This window comes from Lacerta agilis, chromosome 9 (genome assembly GCF_009819535.1).
Source record: "Lacerta agilis isolate rLacAgi1 chromosome 9, rLacAgi1.pri, whole genome shotgun sequence".
NCBI classification, from domain to species: Eukaryota; Metazoa; Chordata; class Lepidosauria; order Squamata; family Lacertidae; genus Lacerta; species Lacerta agilis.
Genome location: NC_046320.1, coordinates 36,392,050 through 36,411,433, shown reverse-complemented (window position 1 = coordinate 36,411,433; position 19,384 = coordinate 36,392,050). Strand labels below are relative to the sequence as shown.

Genomic DNA, 19,384 nt, shown 5'->3' with positions numbered 1-19,384 from the left:
AGGGAGAGTTTGATTATGAAAATAGAAGTACTGAATAGTCTGGCGTATAAGACTACTTTTTAATCCAGGAAAATCTTCTCAAAAGTCGGGGGTCATCTTATACGCTGGGTGGAGAATCTGCGGTCGAGTATATCTCAAACTCTATATTTTAACTGGAAAAGTTGGGGGTCGTCTTATATGCCCAGTCATCTTATACGCCAGAAAATACGGTAAATGAATAGGGGGCAGGAAGTGCAATGTAGTACAAAAAGTAAGAAGCAGGAGCAAAAGAAAGAACACAAATGTTTAGGATAAAATATAAGGGATTGTATCGAGTGCTGCACTATTTTTGTCCCTCCCCAGCTCTGCTCCCCACCCCCCAATCTGTTTCAGGTCTGGAGGGGGGAGGAGAGGAAGAAGAATCACAGAATTGTAGAGTTGGAAAGGAACCCAAAGGGTCAAAATTCCACTGTACTGTATACACAAAAGTCCCTTGCACCTGCAGAGCTGCAGTGTTAGATACAGCCTCAGGTCTTAAAACAATTAGTTGAATTATTCTGAGGTAAACAAATAACTCAAATGAGAATCCAAAAGTTATGTTACTGATGTGCACACTCCTCTTATAGCTTAATGATTGGGTTTGGGGTTGTGGTGGACCTTAATGCTGAACCCCAATAATTACTGCCCATTTTCACTCTTTTGCTTAAAAACAGAACTTACAATCACAGAACTGTAGAGTTGGAAAGGCACCCTGAGGGTCATCTAGTCCAACCTCCTGCTATGCAGGAATCTCAATGAGATCATACATGACAGATGGCCATCTATCCTCTGCTTTAAAACCTCCAAGGAAGGAGAGTCTACTGGTTATTTCAATTCTTATCTTATAAAAAAAAAATATTTGGTCACCAACTGTTAAATTTGTGCACCTTTTAAAGTAAGCCTTTTGTTTTTGTTTTTCTGTACAGTGAAGAGAAAGTTAAAATGGGGGCAGGAAGTGGAAAGAGAACACATCTGGACCCTATGAAACATTTAGTCTATTATAAAAAAAATATATTAAAAGGTTCAATGTGGCAGTCTGTACTTACTTAAATTACTGGAACAGAATAGAAAACTAGAATAGAAAACTGATTTTTTAAAATATGTATTTACTTTCCAGATTTCCATCCTATTCAAAAGCACACAAAAGGTAGGCTACAACTGAAAAGAAATAAAAGCAGTAACAGAGATCTCACCCTGAAGAGCGGTGGTCAGGCTTATTTCTTTCAGAACGATCTGGAAGAGAGAAGACATACAGGGAAATGTGTTAGTTTAAATTTAGCACTGCTTAAGTAAAGCACACCATCATGATTCACTTTACATTTTTCTTTTTAAAAAATCTGTAAAGAAGAAGGTAGATTTGCTTGCCCTCTTTAAGAGCCGTTTGCCTGAGAGCAAAGAAGAGGCCTGTAATCTCAGCATTTGTCAAGCGCAGCCTTTTGAAACGCAACTTTGCCCATGTTTACTAACTTTACTTTTTGTGCTCGACATTTGCCGTTCTGGAAAGCAACAGATTTTTGTTTCACAGAGAAAGTGAGGGAGCAATGGAAAAGAAAACCAGTGGATTAGTCAGCACATTAAAAAAAAAAAACTAAAATCATTCCATGAATCACAGCTGGCAGACTCTGCTAAAAGGCTGGGAGAAATGAGTGGTGGCTGCAGCTATTCCTGCAAAGACAGACTGCCTTAACTAAAGTCCTTTTGTGTTCTTAAAAACATCTTTGCACAGACAGCCACCATTAACAGGCATTTCCAATTTGCCTGACAAAACTTCGGGTGAAGCCCAGTTAACTTGCACCGTTGTTGCTTCTATAGGCATACTGTGGTTCATAGCATTTTTTAATTATTATTTTCAGAAATCCAAACAATGATTTCATTGCACAGGCGACAGAATACGTAGTTCTTTTCATTATAACTGGACCCACCCAATCACTATAGTGTGATAGGGATTTTGGGGAGAAACTCTTCCCAGTATGTAAATCCCAAAAGAGAATTACACAATGTTCTATTGCAACAAATTCGATTGGTTGGGTCCCTCAGTTTGTTGACAAAGACTCATCTATTTTTAATGCCTTTATTTCCATTAGCCCACAATTTCCCCCCTCTGTTCCTTTTTGGAAGGCTATGTAAGTATTTTATATTTTATATATGCAACAAAAATATATACATACCAATCAATGTCCCTTTTCTATATCAAAACCAATCTTCTAAAAATGCTTTTCTAACTTAATGAAATTCTTAACCAAAAAAGTTCTTTTATTTCATGTCAAACCAGGTTTATTTTAAAAAAAACACCACTATCTTGCATTAATATATATGTTGGCACCATGCGCACAAAGACAACATATAAGCACATTCATCTACACTGCAGATGAAATATTGCCTTTAGTTCTGCTGTAGTTTTCAGTCTTTATTTGGTCTTTCTATTTTGCTAGACAAAACAACAAAGTGATTTACCACCTATTCCCCAGCAACCAATACATTTTCAGTTTATAAACACCAATATTACATCTATACTACAGCAACACGACACTTCTGCCTTTTATTTCTGACATGCTTTTTACTGTATTTCATCAAAACTAACATTACTGTTTAACAACAACTTTTCAAGGCACAATCATAAAAAGTTGCTCAGAGACACAGGAAAAGCTCTCTCTTTCATCACAACAATTTAACCTGGCAACCGCCTTACCTGAAGCTACAGAGGTACAAGCAGCCCTTTCCTTTTAGTTCGATTTCCATTTGATGCAGGAATTAAAGTCCTAGCTATTTACAAAGACATGTAACAGCAACAATCCAAGAGAACTTTCCAAGTTGGACAACATCAGAAGCGAAAAGGAGAAATCACAGAACATGTAAACAGCATCCCAGAGCTTCCCTCCAAGGCCTGTTTCTGATTGGCAGCTGCATCGTGGCCAGTCTCAGAACTGGAATGCTGTCATTCAGGAAGTTAATGTTATTCCCTTTTCCCTTTCATTCTTTGTTTAAACAGGAAATGGTTCAGATGGAGTTGCAATTTGCTGCTTAAAACGGGAGGATGAACAGCACGTGAAACACAACAGTGTCAAAACTCTTTTTAAAGGAAAAAGGAGCTTTAAAAAGAGAATTACCCAAGAAATAAAAAGCTGGGCAGCTTATACAGTATATACATTCAGAAAAATGCATATACATTTTGCTTAACTTGATTCTGGCAAGAAAGAATGTTGTTTTTAAAGGCAAGTCACACAGATTTCCAGTTTTACATAGGATAACCATTCTATAAAACCAAACTTTTATAGCTGTACTAGTCCCACAACTTGCTGCTAATATATACAGAAAGAGGACAGATAAATCACAGGCACATAAAAATGTGAGTCTGACACATTGGAATCTGAAATATTTCCCATATCTGGAAAACAAATGTACTTCTTCAAGAAGCGTAGCAGTGGCCAAGGTTTTTGACAACTGTGCCGAAAGTCAAGTCCAAAGGATTAGATAGTGATACTGCTACCGGTATGTACACCACAATAAATATGCAGCCTCTCCACCCCTGGTGGCTTTGGGTCATGCTGAGAGGAGACAGCAATACAGCTCTGGAGAGTGAGTATAGGTCTGACAATACAATAAAGTGAAATTGTACAGCAAACCTTTCATAAAGAGCAAATCAACACATACACCACATATATTTACAATGGTGCATGTGAGGGTAGCCGCTGAGTTTCAAACCATCAGTGAGTTAGGAACTTCCCCTGCATGTGACGACGAGCTCTGGAGGATTGAGCGGACGAGACCAATACCCTATACAAATCTGGAGTGGAGTCGCAAAGATGGTTCCTTTTACACCTCTTTGCAGCAACTCCTGCATCCAAGCTGGTGCCAAACGTGTTGCTCCACTTTCCTTTGGACAACATCAGTGAGACTGAATTCAGGGGATCTTGTTGTCTGGTCAGCCCAGGACCTTCATACACACTGCCCAGGCTTGCACCCTGTGGAGGCACTGCTACTAACCCAGCATTTTCACTTCACCCCTGGAGGCTTACTCCATTGTCTCTCGAGACAGATGGATGCCAACAACAACAACAATGTGAACCACATATGTATGTACATGTGCAGCCAACTGAAATAATTTTTCTCTCTCTGAGTGTGGTATATCACATGGTGACTCATGTACGAAGCAAGATTATATGATCGCAGTTAAAAGCACACCAAGGTATCTTTCAACAACCAAACAATAGTCATTTGCAGAAATTTGATCCAATAATATGCCCATGTTAACTGGATATATAATTCTGCACAGGTTCATAAAAATAAAGTAAAACTTTGGCACTTAAAAGGTGACATTAGATTTTAATTTAATTAGCATCTATGCTGAATGTTTTCAGGTTACTGAAAGCATGCTCCCCACTTTGCAGCACTTCTGACAGCCTTTTGTGTGGCCACAAGAGGGCAGCTCATAGCAAATCTGAGAAACCTCAGGGACCGATTTCTATAAAGCCCATCATTCATCTGAGTGCAGACCCAGTGTGTTGGAGAATGATGGAAGGAAGGAAGCACTGTCTGGCCCCAGGTGTGACCAGCCTCTCATAGGTTACTCTCTTTATATGCTGCTTAACAGCAGTATCCATTAATGGAACCACCATGACACGTTCAACTTTGCAAACAGCTTCTTGTTGGCATTTTTCACATCAATGGAGGTGATACACCACCACCACAACTACTACTACTACTACTACTACAATAATAATAATAATAATAATAATAATAATAATAATAATAATAATAGTAATAATAATCTCTCAACGGTATGCAAACATTCTTCAGGATTTTCTATCGGGCATGTGCCAATCTTAGCAGTAAGCCAGTAAGTTGCATGCTTCTTGCTTCAGTTCTCTCCTGGTTCAAAGAAACAGTGGTGCAAGGAAGGGCAGGGAAGCGCCCGGTCCTTCACTTGCCTTGCCTGCCTTTTCCTCCTCTTCCCCCAGCTCTGAAGCTTCCCCTGCCTCCGATTCCTGCCTCTTGGCTTGTACAGGCCCCCACATATCACTGCCCTCATCTCCCGAGTCAGACTCTACCCCCCCTTCTCCTGGTGCACACCTGTCAGTGTCCTGCCAGCCCCTGACACATACCTTACAGGGCAGCGGCAGGGAACGGCTGCTTACACCTGTCATGCCTCATCCACCTGTTACAGGAGCCTTGATAAGGGAACAGCTGCCAGAAGTACTGTGAGGGGGGTTCTGGACTTTTGAGTCTAGGTCAGGGGTCAGCAAACATTTTCAGCAGGGGGCCAGTCCACTGTCCCTAAGACCTTGTGGGGGGCCGGACTATATTTTTTGGGGGGAAATGGAATGAATTCTTATGCCCCACAAATAACCCAGAGATGCATTTTAAATAAAAGGACACATTCTACTCATGTAAAAACACACTGATTCCTGGACCGTCCGTGGGCCGGATTTAGAAGGTGATTGGGCCGGATCCGGCCCCCAGGCCTTAGTATGCCTACCCATGGTCTAGGTATATAAAATGGGTAGGTTGCTGGCTACTGCTGTCATTTGTTTTAAGACAGCTTTGGAAATTAAACAGCCTGTTGGTAAGCTTTATACTCACTTAATTTTCTTTGACATGTTTTAAATTAATTGTCGAACTGTTAGTGCTGTACCAATATGCTAAAGTTTTTTAAGTAGTAAGTTATTATTGTACTTATACTGTTATTTTTTTGTACACCTCTTTGAGTACTTTTTTTTAAAATGGAGTATATAAACAATAACTACACAGTTAATAAAAGAGGAAATACTCTCCCTGTGCAAATTGATGGAGCTGGTGCCAACCTACAAAGCAGACCTCAGTAGTTCTGTTGTTGTACGTTAACATTCAGTTCATAAAATTCCAAGGCCAGCTCACAACAAAGTCCATTTTGTTGTTGACATTGGGCTGGATCCAGAGAACCTGGAGCAGAAGGAAGTTCGACATTTATTTCCAGTATCTTATTAAAATAATTAAAGTAAATTAGAATTGAACGCTGGAGAAAGGACGGGGGAGGCCCCCCCAAAGAAGATTTAGAATAAGATTAAGATAGGTGATAATTGTGTTTTTTCATGTTTTATTTTTCTCTTTTTGTTTTTCTACTTTGTATTTGTTTGTATTGTTTTTCTGTTATTTTTTGTTATTTTGTAAAACTTAATAAATTCTTTATAAAATAATAATAATAAAATAATTAATTTTACTTTCTGTAAAGAAATTACTGAATACCATATACATGTAGTTTGGCTTGTAGCATGCTGCTTAAACCTGCAAGCCAATGCATACTTACTTGGGATCTAAATAGGGTTTTCTACAAGGAAACATGCATAAGGCTGTTCTGTACAGGTATGATCCATTGTTTCCCTAGCGTTTTCAATAATTGGTCTAGTGATGAGAACTGTAAAGCAGGTGGGGAAAGCTAAGTTTGCAGCCCCTTGAAACTCCTTTTTGGCGGGTTGGTTTATACTCCTGAACGGTGCACGATGAGATAAGTGGCAGTGGGAAATTGTCCAAAAGGATGGAAGAAGTTTGTAGGAGACGTTTGGGCTGTAGCTCAGTGGTAGTGCAACAGCTCTGCATGTAGAAGATCCCAGCTTCAATCACTGGCATGTCCAGGAGGGACTGGGAGAGATTGTTGTCTGAAATTCTAGAAAGTTATCATAGGCTGAGCCAGACAAACAAGTGGTCCGGCTCAGCACAGCAGCTTTCTATGTCTCTATATGCACCATTCATGCACGGTTCCTCTACTGTCATGTTGATCAATTACTCCTTCCACGAGAAGTTACCAATGCACCATCTTCCATTGCATTTGACCTTCCAGGGAGGCTTTTCAGGTGGGGCAGGGCTTCAGTGGGGAGAAGTGGATGGGATAGCATGTGGTTCTCTGGGTCTGGCCCATTGTTTAAACTACATTGGATCCTTTGGAAATTTCTGTTCTGAGAAATCCTGTGCATGTTTACTCATAAATGAATCCCATTTAGTCCCCAATGAGTAAGTATGTGTTGTAGTGCCTCTTTAAAGTGGCATGTTGTAACCTAGGAGCGATTGCTTAATTTACTTACAGAAAAGAAACTCAGACACCAGTTATTTCTGTTTGCTTATGGTAGTGGACAAGCCTAAATATAACAAACTGCAAGACGGTGCAATTATGAGAAATAAATATTAAGAGATTATACACAACATTAACTGGAATAAACTGCATCCTAATTGTATATCTCATCTACACATTTTGGTCTTACGGTGATTAGTATGTAACAATACTTTCATTTTAAAAACTTAATGTGGAGGAGAGGGAAACTAAGTTTCTGTATACTGCAAGAGCAAAACAGTACTAGAAAGCTGTGTAACAGCAGGCGTTTTGCAAAATCTTAATCTGAACAGTGGGCAGGATTAGTTACTTGGCAACCCTGTATAAAGCCTGCCCTGAAGGGAACATTATAGCATACTTCCTTAATGCTTCTGATACCATGCTGTGTACACTGTACTTTAACCAGGCTTTGCCATAACGTGTTTGCAAACTCTCTCTCCCCACCCCCACCTCCAACATTAACAATTGTATACCCTACAGGACGCAGTGGATTGAATCAGTTATCACATGAAAACAATTCCTTTTCAGGAAACAACTGAGAACATACCCTGCTAAAACTGGACAAAGGTTACATTTTGGCACTGTATGAACAGATCTGCATAAGGCTGATTTTGGAGACCAGATCTACTTCTTCCAAATGCCCAGCTCATGCAAGCCCAGGGCACATCCCTCACTCATCTTCCTTCACTGCAAGCAAGGATTATGGTAGTTCAGTCCACCCAGTGAAGAAACAAGATGTTGCAGGGAAGCAGACAGCAACACAAAACAGCTGGTTTCAAAAAAAGAATTGCCTTCCACACTTTCCGATTCCTGCCTTAAAACAACAAGAAGGACTGTGCTTCCACAGACGCAGGGCTGTATATATAATTGGTACTTTGACTCAGCAGAAATGTCTGCTGATAAAGGAGGAAAGGAGAGAAAAGACTTGCAGTGAAGGGGGAGCTACAGGGGTAGAGGAAATTGAGTGGGTGGGTGGATGGCTCTGCTACTGCAACAGAGCTGTGAGGACCAATGAGATCCCACCCATACAGCACTGGCCCTATGAAGGCAGCATGACCCCATCTTTCCCCCCTTAAAGGGCACCAAATGCATCTTCTCTTATGTAGCCCCTTAATACCTGGATGGACCACTATCAAGGAATACTGAAAAATGCAGCAGAGTCAGGGAGAGACAGCATCATAGTTAATAGTGCAGACAGCACTGATCCAGGGTGGCTTAGCATTTAATTAGTGGTTTTAAGATATGAAAATTGTGCCACACATATGATATTGTGCTATTATTGGCGGTGGGGAATTGGGATTTGGAGACAGAGAGAACAGTGTGCCTATGTTCACCTGGTAAATTTATAGCACAACCATGACTTGGATTGGGGACTTCGTGGTTCCACAGTGCTATACATTTCCACTCAGAAGTAAGTCCCATTGAATATTGCCTAAGAGTAGACAGCTGACTGGCAGCATAAGAATATAAGAAGAGCTTTGCTGTATCAGACCAAAGGCCCATTATTTCAGCTTCCTGTTCTCAAAATGTACAACCAGATTTACATGGAAAGCCCACAACCATGCGCAACAACATTCTCCACACTTATGCTCCCCAGCAACTGGTATTCAGAAGCATACTGCCTCCAATATTGACTTGCAGCCACTGACAGTCTTATCCTCCACAAATTTCTCTAAACCCCTTTTAAAACCATCCATGTTTGTGCCCATCACTATACCACGTGGCAGAAAATTCCACAGCTTAACTACCCGGTGTGTGAAGATGTTGTTCCTTTCGTCTGTCCTATATTCAAGCTTCATTAGATGAGACCATGCATACTTTTATATAACTCACATCCCTCCTCTATTCCAGACTAAAAAGCCCAAAATGTTGTAAATTTTCATCATAGGGGAGCTGCTCCAGTTCCAAGGTCTCAGACCGGGATTTTTCCAAGGTTTACTACCTTAAATGTTTTTGCTGGACCTGGACTGTCCATATGCAGGACTTGTGCTAGAGTTACATCACTGAGCTACAGTACCTCACAGGTTGCCAATTAAGCTAAACCAATTACACTCCTTCACTCTATTACAACAGTTATTTGAATATTGGGGGGGGGGAGTTAAGATGCAATTTTAAGTGCGTCTGCAAATTTGAAATGTTCACAATTAACTTCAGTTTCCTCCTAATAAAATCTACAATATGGTGAAGGAGCATAAACGGATAGGTTTAGAACAATTATTAGCACGGTGCAGCAACTGCTGTTTCCCCTCGAATTAATAAGAACGAAGCAGCACAGAGCTGTGTTTTACAAACTGCTCATTATCTCAGAACTACTGAAAATGTTCTACCAAACATATCAAAAGCAAGGAAACTATCTAACACTGACCTTTAGCATAGCTTATATCTTTGAATTTGACTCCTTAATTAAATGAATGGCGACAGCTCACTCTAACAAGGCCCATTGTTTACTAATTATTTTGCCTCCAAGAAGCTGGCAACCTACCCGTCAGGAAACCAAAGAAAAGCATGGCATTCCTTTAAAAGTCACAAACAGGCATTCCATAGGCCTCCTCCACAGAATATCTAAACAGCTGCTTTAGTATGGCTGCTGACCAATAGTGTTATTTACCATGACAAAATGGGCAATGGTATTACATAGCTAAATTAGTTGGCATTCCTTTGTGATGAGTACAATGGAAAGTGCCACCCACACCAGGCATCTTGCGAATTAGTCCACAGTCACTATGGCCCATTTCTCACATAATAGTAAACCATAGTTTAGGGGTGGGAAAGCTCATGATCCTTACTTCAGCATTACATCCAAGCCACAGATTATGGTTTGTTTTGCTCCAGTGAATGAGAATAAGCAAGCCAAGAACCAACTATTGTGGTTTTTAGAGAGTGAAACAAACCGCAAACTGTAGTTTGGACATTATGCTAAGCCAGGGGTTGTTGTTTGTTTGTTCTCAGTGTAAGCAGGGAGGAGCAAAGTAAACAAGATCAGTACATTTGCAGTAAAATATTGATTACGGTTCACTTTATGTGTGAAAGAGGCCAATAATGGAAGCAGCAAAGCTACAATCTTGCCAAGAGGGGGGGGGAAGCTAGGAAAGTGTTCTGTTAACAGCTTTTCTTTTTTCAGTCTATGTTACAATGCCATAGGCTATACTTAACAAGCATGCAAATTCAAAACAAAAACAAACCTGCTGTTACATCTGTTCAAATGCTACAATAGTCTGCCATATTTATAGAGGATTAAGTTGTGAAGTGAATAATATAACACCAGCCTGTTTTTTCTCCAGCAATCAGAATGGAACTCCCTGAAGACAACCACACAAATGCCTTAATTTTCTACTTTTCAGAATCACTGACTTGTTGTTGTTGTTGTTCAGTCATTCAGTCATGTCCGACTCTTCGTGACCCCATGGACCAGAGCACGCCAAGCACCCCTATCCTCCACTGCCTCCCGCAGTTTGGCCAAACTCATGCCAGTTGCTTCGAAAACACTGTCCAACGATCTCGTCCTCTGTCGTCCCCTTCTCCTTGTGCCCTCCATCTTTCCCAACATCAGGGTCTTTTCCAGGGAGTCTTCTCTTCTCATGAGGTGGCCAAAGTACTGGAGCTTCAACTTCAGGATCTGCCCTTCCAGTGAGCACCCAGGGCTGATTTCTTTAAGGATGGATAAGTTTGATCTTTTTGCAGTCCATGGGACTCTCAAGAGTCTCCTCCAGCACCATAATTCAAAAGCACAAATTCTTCGGCGATCAGTCTTCTTTATGGCCCAGCTCTCACTTCCATACATTACTACTGGGAAAACCATAGCTTTAACTATACGGACCTTTGTCGGCAAGGTGATGTCTCTGCTTTTTAAGATGCTGTCTAGGTTTGTCATTGCTTTGCTCCCAAGAAGCAATCACTGACTTACCGTACTACTGTAAAAAAAATGGGCTACATCTGCAATAAATTGTATTAAAATGCATCTTTAACTGCAATAGAGGTATAGTGCATTTTTTGGCTAACATCCTAAGATTTTCCACTTACCAACACAATGGATACCATCCACTAGACCAGTGGTTCTCAACCTTTGGTCCCCAGATGTTTTTGGCCTACAACTCCCATCAACCCTAGCTAGCAAGACTAGTGGTCAGGGATGATGGGAGTTGTAGTCCAAAAACATATGGCGACCCAAAGTTGAGAAAGGCTGCACTAGACTATGAAAGAAACATTAGAAACCTGCACCTAACCCATTAACTTGCCAGTTTTCAAGTGAATTTACGGGAATGTGAATTGTAAAGGCCTATATAAAACATTGAAATTGATCTTTCTGACCACAAGAGAACTTCAGAAATGTAAACATACATTTTAAATATTTCAGAAAAACAGAGAGAGAGAGAGAGGTATGCAAACTTAGATATTGAAATAACAATTGCAGACTTCTTTCTGCAGGGAGAAATAAAGAAGTCTACTAAAAATGTTGGGATCTTTTGAAAAAGCTGCTGCACAAGTCCACTATGCACAGTTATTTTAACAGCCTTTCATTCATTGTGCTTTTGCTATGAGAGATCCTTAATCTTTCACCTATCTCAAATGAACATGCATTAACAAAGAAGGTTCGCACACTTAAAGGGTTTATAAAAAGCAGGCAACCTGAGGCTTTGAAATAAACTTGCTCTGTTGAGCTGCTAACTGGCAACCAAACCCATGGAGCAGGCAGAAAGGGGAGAGGAATCCACCCTGTATTTTAAACCAGAAAGCACCCCATAATTTACTTTCTTGAAACCTCCTGTCAAGAGGCAGGTGATGATGGAGCAGGTGATGTGGGAAGGGGGCTGGAAGAGAAACACCAAGTTTATGCAGTATTACACACAATGACAGCAACTTCAACTTGCATGTTGAAAAAGGCCAACATATCACCTCATAGTATATAACACACAGTGCTTTTCAAGAAAAGCAGTTCACACATTTAGCTGATTATCGTAAGTAATGCACCTCACCCAAAGGTTGAACCAGCTCAGAAACTAGAAAAAAATCTGAATCTAATACACATGGTCATCAGGCTTAAAATGCACTATTGCATGCTTGCTCCTATCAGCCTCTTCCATATCATGCATGAACCTTCCCAAACTGGTTTTAAATATGACAAGGGGCTACACTGGAATAGACATCAGGCATTCAGCCAAATGCATGAGGGCACAAATAGTGCAATTGGCATGGTTCCATGTACAATGGGTCCCTACTCAAAGTTCCAGCTTACAAGGAATGTTCTAAGCACATTCGGCTGAACATGCTTAGGAGTCCCTTCCAGTTCTAGGAGGGAAGGCCAAGGTTGGAACTAAGAACACTATAAGTATTTACATGTTTGGCTGAATGCCTGTCCAAGGGTCAGAGATCCCAGTTGAAAGAAAGCCCTGGTTAGTGTTCGATCATGGCCAACACCTGCACAAGACCTGATGGCTTGCTTCAGAAGGGGGGGGGGAGAAGAAGAATTAATTCTAAGTAAACCAACACCTTTACTGCACATTTTCATGAGTTTTTATATCCAGGGGTGTAGCATGCAGGGGAGCCACAGTGGCGGTTGCCCTGGGTGCAAAATTCTTAGGGGTGCAAAATTTCAACACCCAGTGCTGCCGAAATACAGCTGGGCACTTCCGTCTCTAGGCTCCAGTGAAAATGGCTTATTCATAAAAACTAGGAAGTGACCTCTCCAGACAACGTAACAACTCTTTTCTTATCTCTGCAGCTGTGATCTCCTGGCTGATGCAGACACCGTTAGGCAGTTGAATGCAACACACCCTACGCCACTGTTTATATCACCTTTATTCATATTGCAGCATCTGTTTGTGAATATACATCAATAAACCATGTTCCCAATACTCCATGCTATCTTTTCAGCATTAAAATAACTTGTTGTGGACAGATGCAAGAGCGTTCTAATGTAAATTATTGGAGTGCGCATGTGGAGTGAGCAAGACTTTATCTGGAGCACAGTCATACTCCTCATAGTCCAACACTTTCCAAAAGGGCAACCTGACAACTCATTTGACTCTGCCCAGATAAACAAGATACTTTTCATTATATATAGGAGAGGCCAACTTGAATTTTCTTTTCTTTTCTTTTCTTTTAAAAGATAGCTTTCTCTAGTTAATAAGCTTTAAACCTTTTTTTAAAAAATTCATTTTACAGCTTTTTACATTTTTTTACAGTTGCTTGAAAAATGCAACTTTTATGGTTCCATTTGCGCCCTGGTACAAATGTCAGCAGACAAGTGCCTTTCTGTAAAATAAAAACAGACTTTATGCTTAGTGATGTTGGTTCATTTCCAAGGACAAGCTGCAACAGATAACAGCAAAAGAGCCTCTGTTACCATCCTTAATTTATTCCAACAGTGCTTGGTCTGCAGCCAGTTGACTTCAATGGACTCTTCCTACTGAGTTCCTTGGATTCTGGAACAGACTCACAAGTACAATTCTTTTAGCTTAGATGCAGCCAGGTATTCAGTACATATGTATAATCACTGCTACCCAAGAGAACTGTGGATCATAAAATCAAAGAACTGAAAGGGATCAAAGGCACACATAATCTAATCCTCTGCCTAAAAGGAAGATTATCTACCAAGCAACCCCTCACAAATCAACCCATACAATCTGGATCACATAAATGCTAAGAGGAAGGAGCATGTGCAATGCAGAAAGGTAGTTACAAAGCAGAAAAGAAGGCGGGGTGCACCATGTATTCTGCAACTCTCTGATCCAATCTTTTTTTATTACTGCTGCAGAACAAATCCAAATGGCTCAGTCACATGCTGCAGGTGAAGATGTAACAACAACAACAACAACAAAACTGCACACAGCACAGAGTCTCTAATAATTGTCTGACTTGTGCTCAGCCATATCCCAAACAGAAGCAAAATCCACTCCAAATAAATTATTTGGCAAAATACCTTGCCCTATTCCTTGGTAGAAGAAGGTTCTGGTGCTCCAGAGAAAAGATGCCATCTTTTTTTGGGCAAATTTGGAGTTTTGATAAAGTGACGAAGATTCTAGTCACAAAATGGTTGCCATGGACTGTGGCGTAAAACAAAAAGGCAGCCATAAAATGAGGCAGAACCACAAAATGGCATGGGTTTGCAGTAGCCCCCATCAATTAGAGACAGGGAGGCATCAACATTGGCCCCTGCCGTATTTACTCACAGAAGGGAAGTCTTTGCACCTTCCCTCTGTTCAGAAAATAATGGAGGGTGGGTGTCCAATCCTGGCATCCAACGCAAGGTAGGCATGTCTAAGGAGGAATTGTTCAAACAGGAACCTCAGGAAGAATTAGTCTTTTGTGGATTTTTGAGAAGATATTCACTTTTGCGGGCACCATAGAAGCTACTAGCAGGCACATCAGCTCCTTAACCCCTGCTCTGGAGGAACTGTGGGTGTGGGGAATGGGACTCAAAATCATTATTATATTCAGCTCTGGTTTGTTACAAATGGGCATTTTGCAATCTTCCATTCCTGGTGGTTGTAAAAAGTTCATTTATCATTTGGAAACATAATTCAAGCAAACCCTAAGTAAGACAACTTGCCATAGGTTGGTTTAATTATCTATATGAGTTCTCAGACTTGAACCTTATTAGGTTCTTTTCACTGCCAAATGGTTCAAATAAACTTTTGTAAACAATTATTTTTATAACTATTCCTGATTTCCAGTCTGGTTCTTTACATGCAATTTTATCATTTGTGATTCTGCTTCATTATTTAGATTATGCTAGAGAAACTAAGGGTTCTGTAAATCTTCACAAGCATATAGCCCAGTGTGCAAAGGACTTTGGGCATTTTTAATGAATCTTTGCAGTCATGGTTCTTAAACAGCATCACCACACAGGCTACACAACGAATGACTTATAAAATTAGGGAGATTTTGCAAAGCAGTTTATGGTACAGCATAGTTGTCTGAAGTTCAAGAAAAAAGAGAGTAAAACATCCCACATATATACCGTATGTATTTTAAGTAAGTGTGACTGAGGAGATACATCCTAGAACCGCCCCAAATACATAGAATTCAGGATTCTTCTTAGAATAATACACTACCAAGTAGCTTAAAACATAGAGCAAATTTGCTTTTCAAAATTGTATTCTATTCCAACTCCGATTTCACTTCAGCCAACTTACCATCACCTGTGCAATTTCTGTGATTATATTTTGACTGGTGAGTTAATCTCTCTCTGATTCAACCTTGTTTTGCTGTCCAAGACTCAGCTAGCATTTTAGAAATCAAGTTAGAACAAGTTTAATGTGGGAGCTAAGATGAAATAATGCTGCTATGAACTGAATGTTGCTTTAGAGGAAATTGGACACAAATTATAAGCACACATTTTGCCAGTTTTCTAGCCCTTACAAAACTGAATGACAGAAAGGTGACTGATGAGTTTATAGAGAATTACTTTTTTAAAAGAACAGCCTTAGAACAACAGCATAAAGTAAACAGGGGGTTTGTAGGTACAGCAAGTGCCTGATTTGCAACATTCATAGACACCACAAGGCCAGAGCTAAATCCAGGACATTAAACCAACGACAGAAGCATCCATCCACACATTTAACTTCACAATCCTAAGAATGTTAACTCATAAATAAATACCAGGCCAAAACGAATTGCTCCTTAGTAAGTATGCTTAGGACTACAACCATTTAGGCAACAATTCTGCACACATTCAAGCAGTTAGTATCATGCTGAGGAAATTTTCTGTGGAACTGCAGCCTGAGGGCAAAGTGCTCCTGGAACATCTGCATAAACAGCATGGGGCAGCTTTACTTGAGGCATGAGGAACTTTTTTCCAGCTTGAGACCCACATTTCCTCACAATCTTCAGGAGACCACATGTCAGTGGTGGACAGGGCCAGAGGGAAGACTGAGACAGCAATGAACATGACTCTTAAAGTAGGCTATGCAAAAAGCCAGGTTTACATACATACACAATCCATTTAGGGAAGCAAAAGGCAGTATCACAGTTCAAGGACACATTCCAGCTAGATAAAATTACTGGGAAGGAACATGGAGCAAGTTCAGTGTGGGTTGTGGTCTGGGAAAAGGGGGTGTGACCTGGGGAGTGGTCTGAAGAAAGTCCTGAGAATCTGGAAGAGCAGCCTCGAGAACTAACTGCCTTTGGCCTGAGGTTTCCCAGCCATGCATTACACATAGTTCTGTTTTAGATTAATGTCTAGTGGTTACTCATGCCCTGCTTCCTTGCCAGTTGACTCTTCACTTACTACTGATAGTGGCATGAGTCACCGACCACCTGATACTTACAGGTAGCTCCTGGATTGTACCTTTTTCTAGCACAGATTCTTGACTTTGCTTCCTCAAGGCATGCAACTAGTAAGTCAGAGAATGGTCTGGATGGAACATGATTCCACTGCTGAAAGTAAACTGTATGGGTGGAAGGCTTATTAATTAAAACTGTTTGTTTGCTGAAGTTGCATTTGCCCTTCTACAACACAGAGCCCAAAGTGGCTCCAGCAAAATGCTCCAAATTCAGCTGTTTAATTAGGCAAGAGCATAAAATAGATTCTGCCTGTGATCCACCATAAACACAAAGGATCCCATGTCAGTCTTCTAGCCAGTGAATGGACAGGTCTCTCTCTCTCTCTCTCTCTCTCTCTCTCTCTGTGTGTGTGTGTATGTGTAGAAATCTGTCAATCTCTTTACAAGTCTGCAATCCATAGCATGAATTTCTGCAACTACGCTGCTCCAGCTTAATAAGAATCCACAACTGTATAACTATCAGTGAAGGTTTCTTAAATACCTCTGAGGGTATTAGACAAGGAAGTTCCCTGCCAAAGAGGTGAGGAAAGAAAATACAACACCTTTTGGGTATGGAATAGTCTACCACTGTTCAAACACAGAAACTACTGATAATTCTGGGAAATCAGCAAAGTTAGCAGTCCAAAGTCAACAGAGTGCAAACCTTGAAGTATGCCAAATTGCAAAGTAGATGACCCTTCAGTGTTCCCTCTCCTTTTATGTGTGGTTTGGCTCAGGCATGCAGTTACATAGAAAGCTTACACAAATACACCAATGGCACATCTAGCTCATTACTCTCTATACCGAGTGGCAGTGGCTCTGCAGAGTTTCAGACAGGGGAAGAGTCCTAGCCGGACCTGCATCCCAGGAACTAAACCTGAAATTCTCTGCATGCAGAATATGTGCTATATCACTAAGTGTTCTCCTTCTAAATTTAGGAGGAATACTTATTTCATATAAGATCCACATTCTGGTCTTAAAACAGAGAAATAGTTAAGGACAAAAACATTTGGTGAAAAACTTAGCAATGTTAACTACCAGAGATACATTGGATGTGCCTTACGTAAATGTTCAGAATTCTAAAGAACTAAAGGGAAAGTTCAAGTGTACAGTAGACTACACCAACCAGGAAGAAAAAATGTATTGGAATATGACCCTTTCACTGAACCATGAGTGACTCCATCTGACTCACCATGAGATAAGATTATATTTGGTTCCAGAATGTTCTTCACGAAGACCCAACAACGTGTCCCCCCCCTTTCTTTAGCAGCCAACTGGGAAGGATATTCCCTGGCCCAGACATCATAACCCTCGGTTGCTTGCAACACCACAGTTGAAACACTTATACTGAGCCCACCCACAAGACTTCTGCATATCTATTACAGCAGCCTTTCCTAAATGGAGCCTCCATATATTTTGCTCTACAACTCCCATTATGCCTGACCATTCTGATTGAAGCTGACGTCCGTCTAAAACATCTGGAGGGCACCACAGGGAAGGCAGTGTTTTCAAACCGCTGCATACACTTAGAAATGGGGTGGGGGAACCCCCAATGTATTCCAGACAGTGCACCTGCACTCCCTTTTTGACAGAGTCCAAACTGTATGCTGCTGGGGCACAGCTAAGGTGCAATGCAACAGCCCATGTCTTGACTGGATTTGAGGGCCAGGCCCACATGACCACCAATCCACTGCACCTCCACAGATGTCAAAGGAGCTTAAATGCACATTCAGAAACAGGAGGGCAGAATCAGAAAGGATGCTTGATCCTATCACCAGAGACACCTTGACTATCCCCCAACCCCTTGCCATGTCACATTGCAATCCCTTCAGTTTCCTGAGAGAGAAACTTACCGTAAGCATGTGGAATTGCTGTCGGGGAAGGCAACCAGAGACAATCCAAACCCCTAAAAACGGGCATTGAAGTAAAACTCTGCAGCTCTTTGGACTGCGTGAACCTGACTCCTGAAGGCGTTGAATTCTTCCCTCACCCTTGCAGCACATGCCTCCCTTCCCCACTTCGGACCCCTGCCCCGGTATTTGCCTCCCGGGCTTCCTCGGCGCAACTCTCCCTGCCCTCTCGCGCCTACCTGTTGCTGGGTTCAAGCTGGGTCTCCTGTGCCTCCTGCCGAGCTCTTTCAGCTCCTCCTCTTCTTCTTCCAGCCTCCAGGCTTCAGCCATCGACGACAGGGAGAAAGAGGACCCCTTTCTTAGGCATCCGTCTGCTCCTCCATGGCGTGGCTTGGAGCTGCCCTTTCGCCTGCACCTGCCGCTCCCGCCGCCCGCAGCCTGGAGAGGAGGCAAAGCGTCCCTCCTGCGCGGCCGCCGCTTCTTGCTTTCCCCCTTCCTCGAAAGTTTCACGCGCGCTCGCGGGGAGGCTGCGAAGGCCTCGCTCTCTTTCTGGTCTCGGCTAGGGAATGGCAGGGGCTGGGAGGGCGCTCGCAAAGAGAGGCTCTCCCAGCTGTGGCCGGGAGAGAAAGAGAAAGGCAGAGGGAAGTACAAGAAGGTGGCGTTTTCCTGCCCATTCACAACATTCCGGTATCAACAGGAAACTGGGCTGCTGCCTGACACTAAAACAAAAGGCGAAGAGGGGGAGGTACCTGGAGAAGCGAGCAGCAATCAGAGCGGCGGAATGCGAGGGGGAGAGCGGCCTCGTGGCTGAGGTGGGCAGGGAGGGAAAGAGGCAACGAGAGGTGGTCTGTCTCTGAAGCGCATCCCCCCCCCCACCCCAGTTAATGGTATAATCTGGGACCCCCTTTCCCCTCTCTCTTTTCTGGATTCTGGCAAGGCGCGCTCCCTAAAGGCATTTCAGAAAGCTCCTCCCAACGCAAAAACAACAGCACTCCTCAGCAGAAATTGAATCGCTTGAAGAAGAAAAACAAGGCCCTGCCATGGTGAATGGCTCTTATCTTGAGAGGCTCTTCTTAGGGAAGGGCCGTTGTTCAGTTGCATTATTATAATTACTATTATTATTAATAATAATCATCACATTTTTATACTGGGTGGTTTGCAATAGGGAGTAG

The 19,384-nt window shown here is 41.8% G+C and overlaps 1 protein-coding gene across 4 annotated transcripts in view; it reads right to left on the bottom strand.

Annotated features, from left to right (window-relative positions):
* The window catches only part of SH3D19 (SH3 domain containing 19), a 59,100-nt gene extending 40,291 nt beyond the window's left edge, over positions 1-18,809 (bottom strand). The window contains exons 1-2 of one of the 4 annotated variants that reach the window (XM_033161208.1): positions 18,452-18,809; positions 1,212-1,251 (exon numbers count right to left, since the gene is read on the bottom strand). In XM_033161208.1, the coding sequence (XP_033017099.1) occupies positions 1,212-1,251; positions 18,452-18,542 (131 nt within the window). In that variant the 5' untranslated portion in view covers positions 18,543-18,809. Of the gene's footprint in view, positions 1-1,211; positions 1,252-2,707; positions 3,052-18,451 lie in introns of those variants that run through there. The other 3 variants (XM_033161207.1, XM_033161212.1, XM_033161211.1) reach the window with 3 other exon arrangements.
* Positions 18,810-19,384: the final 575 nt, after the last annotated feature.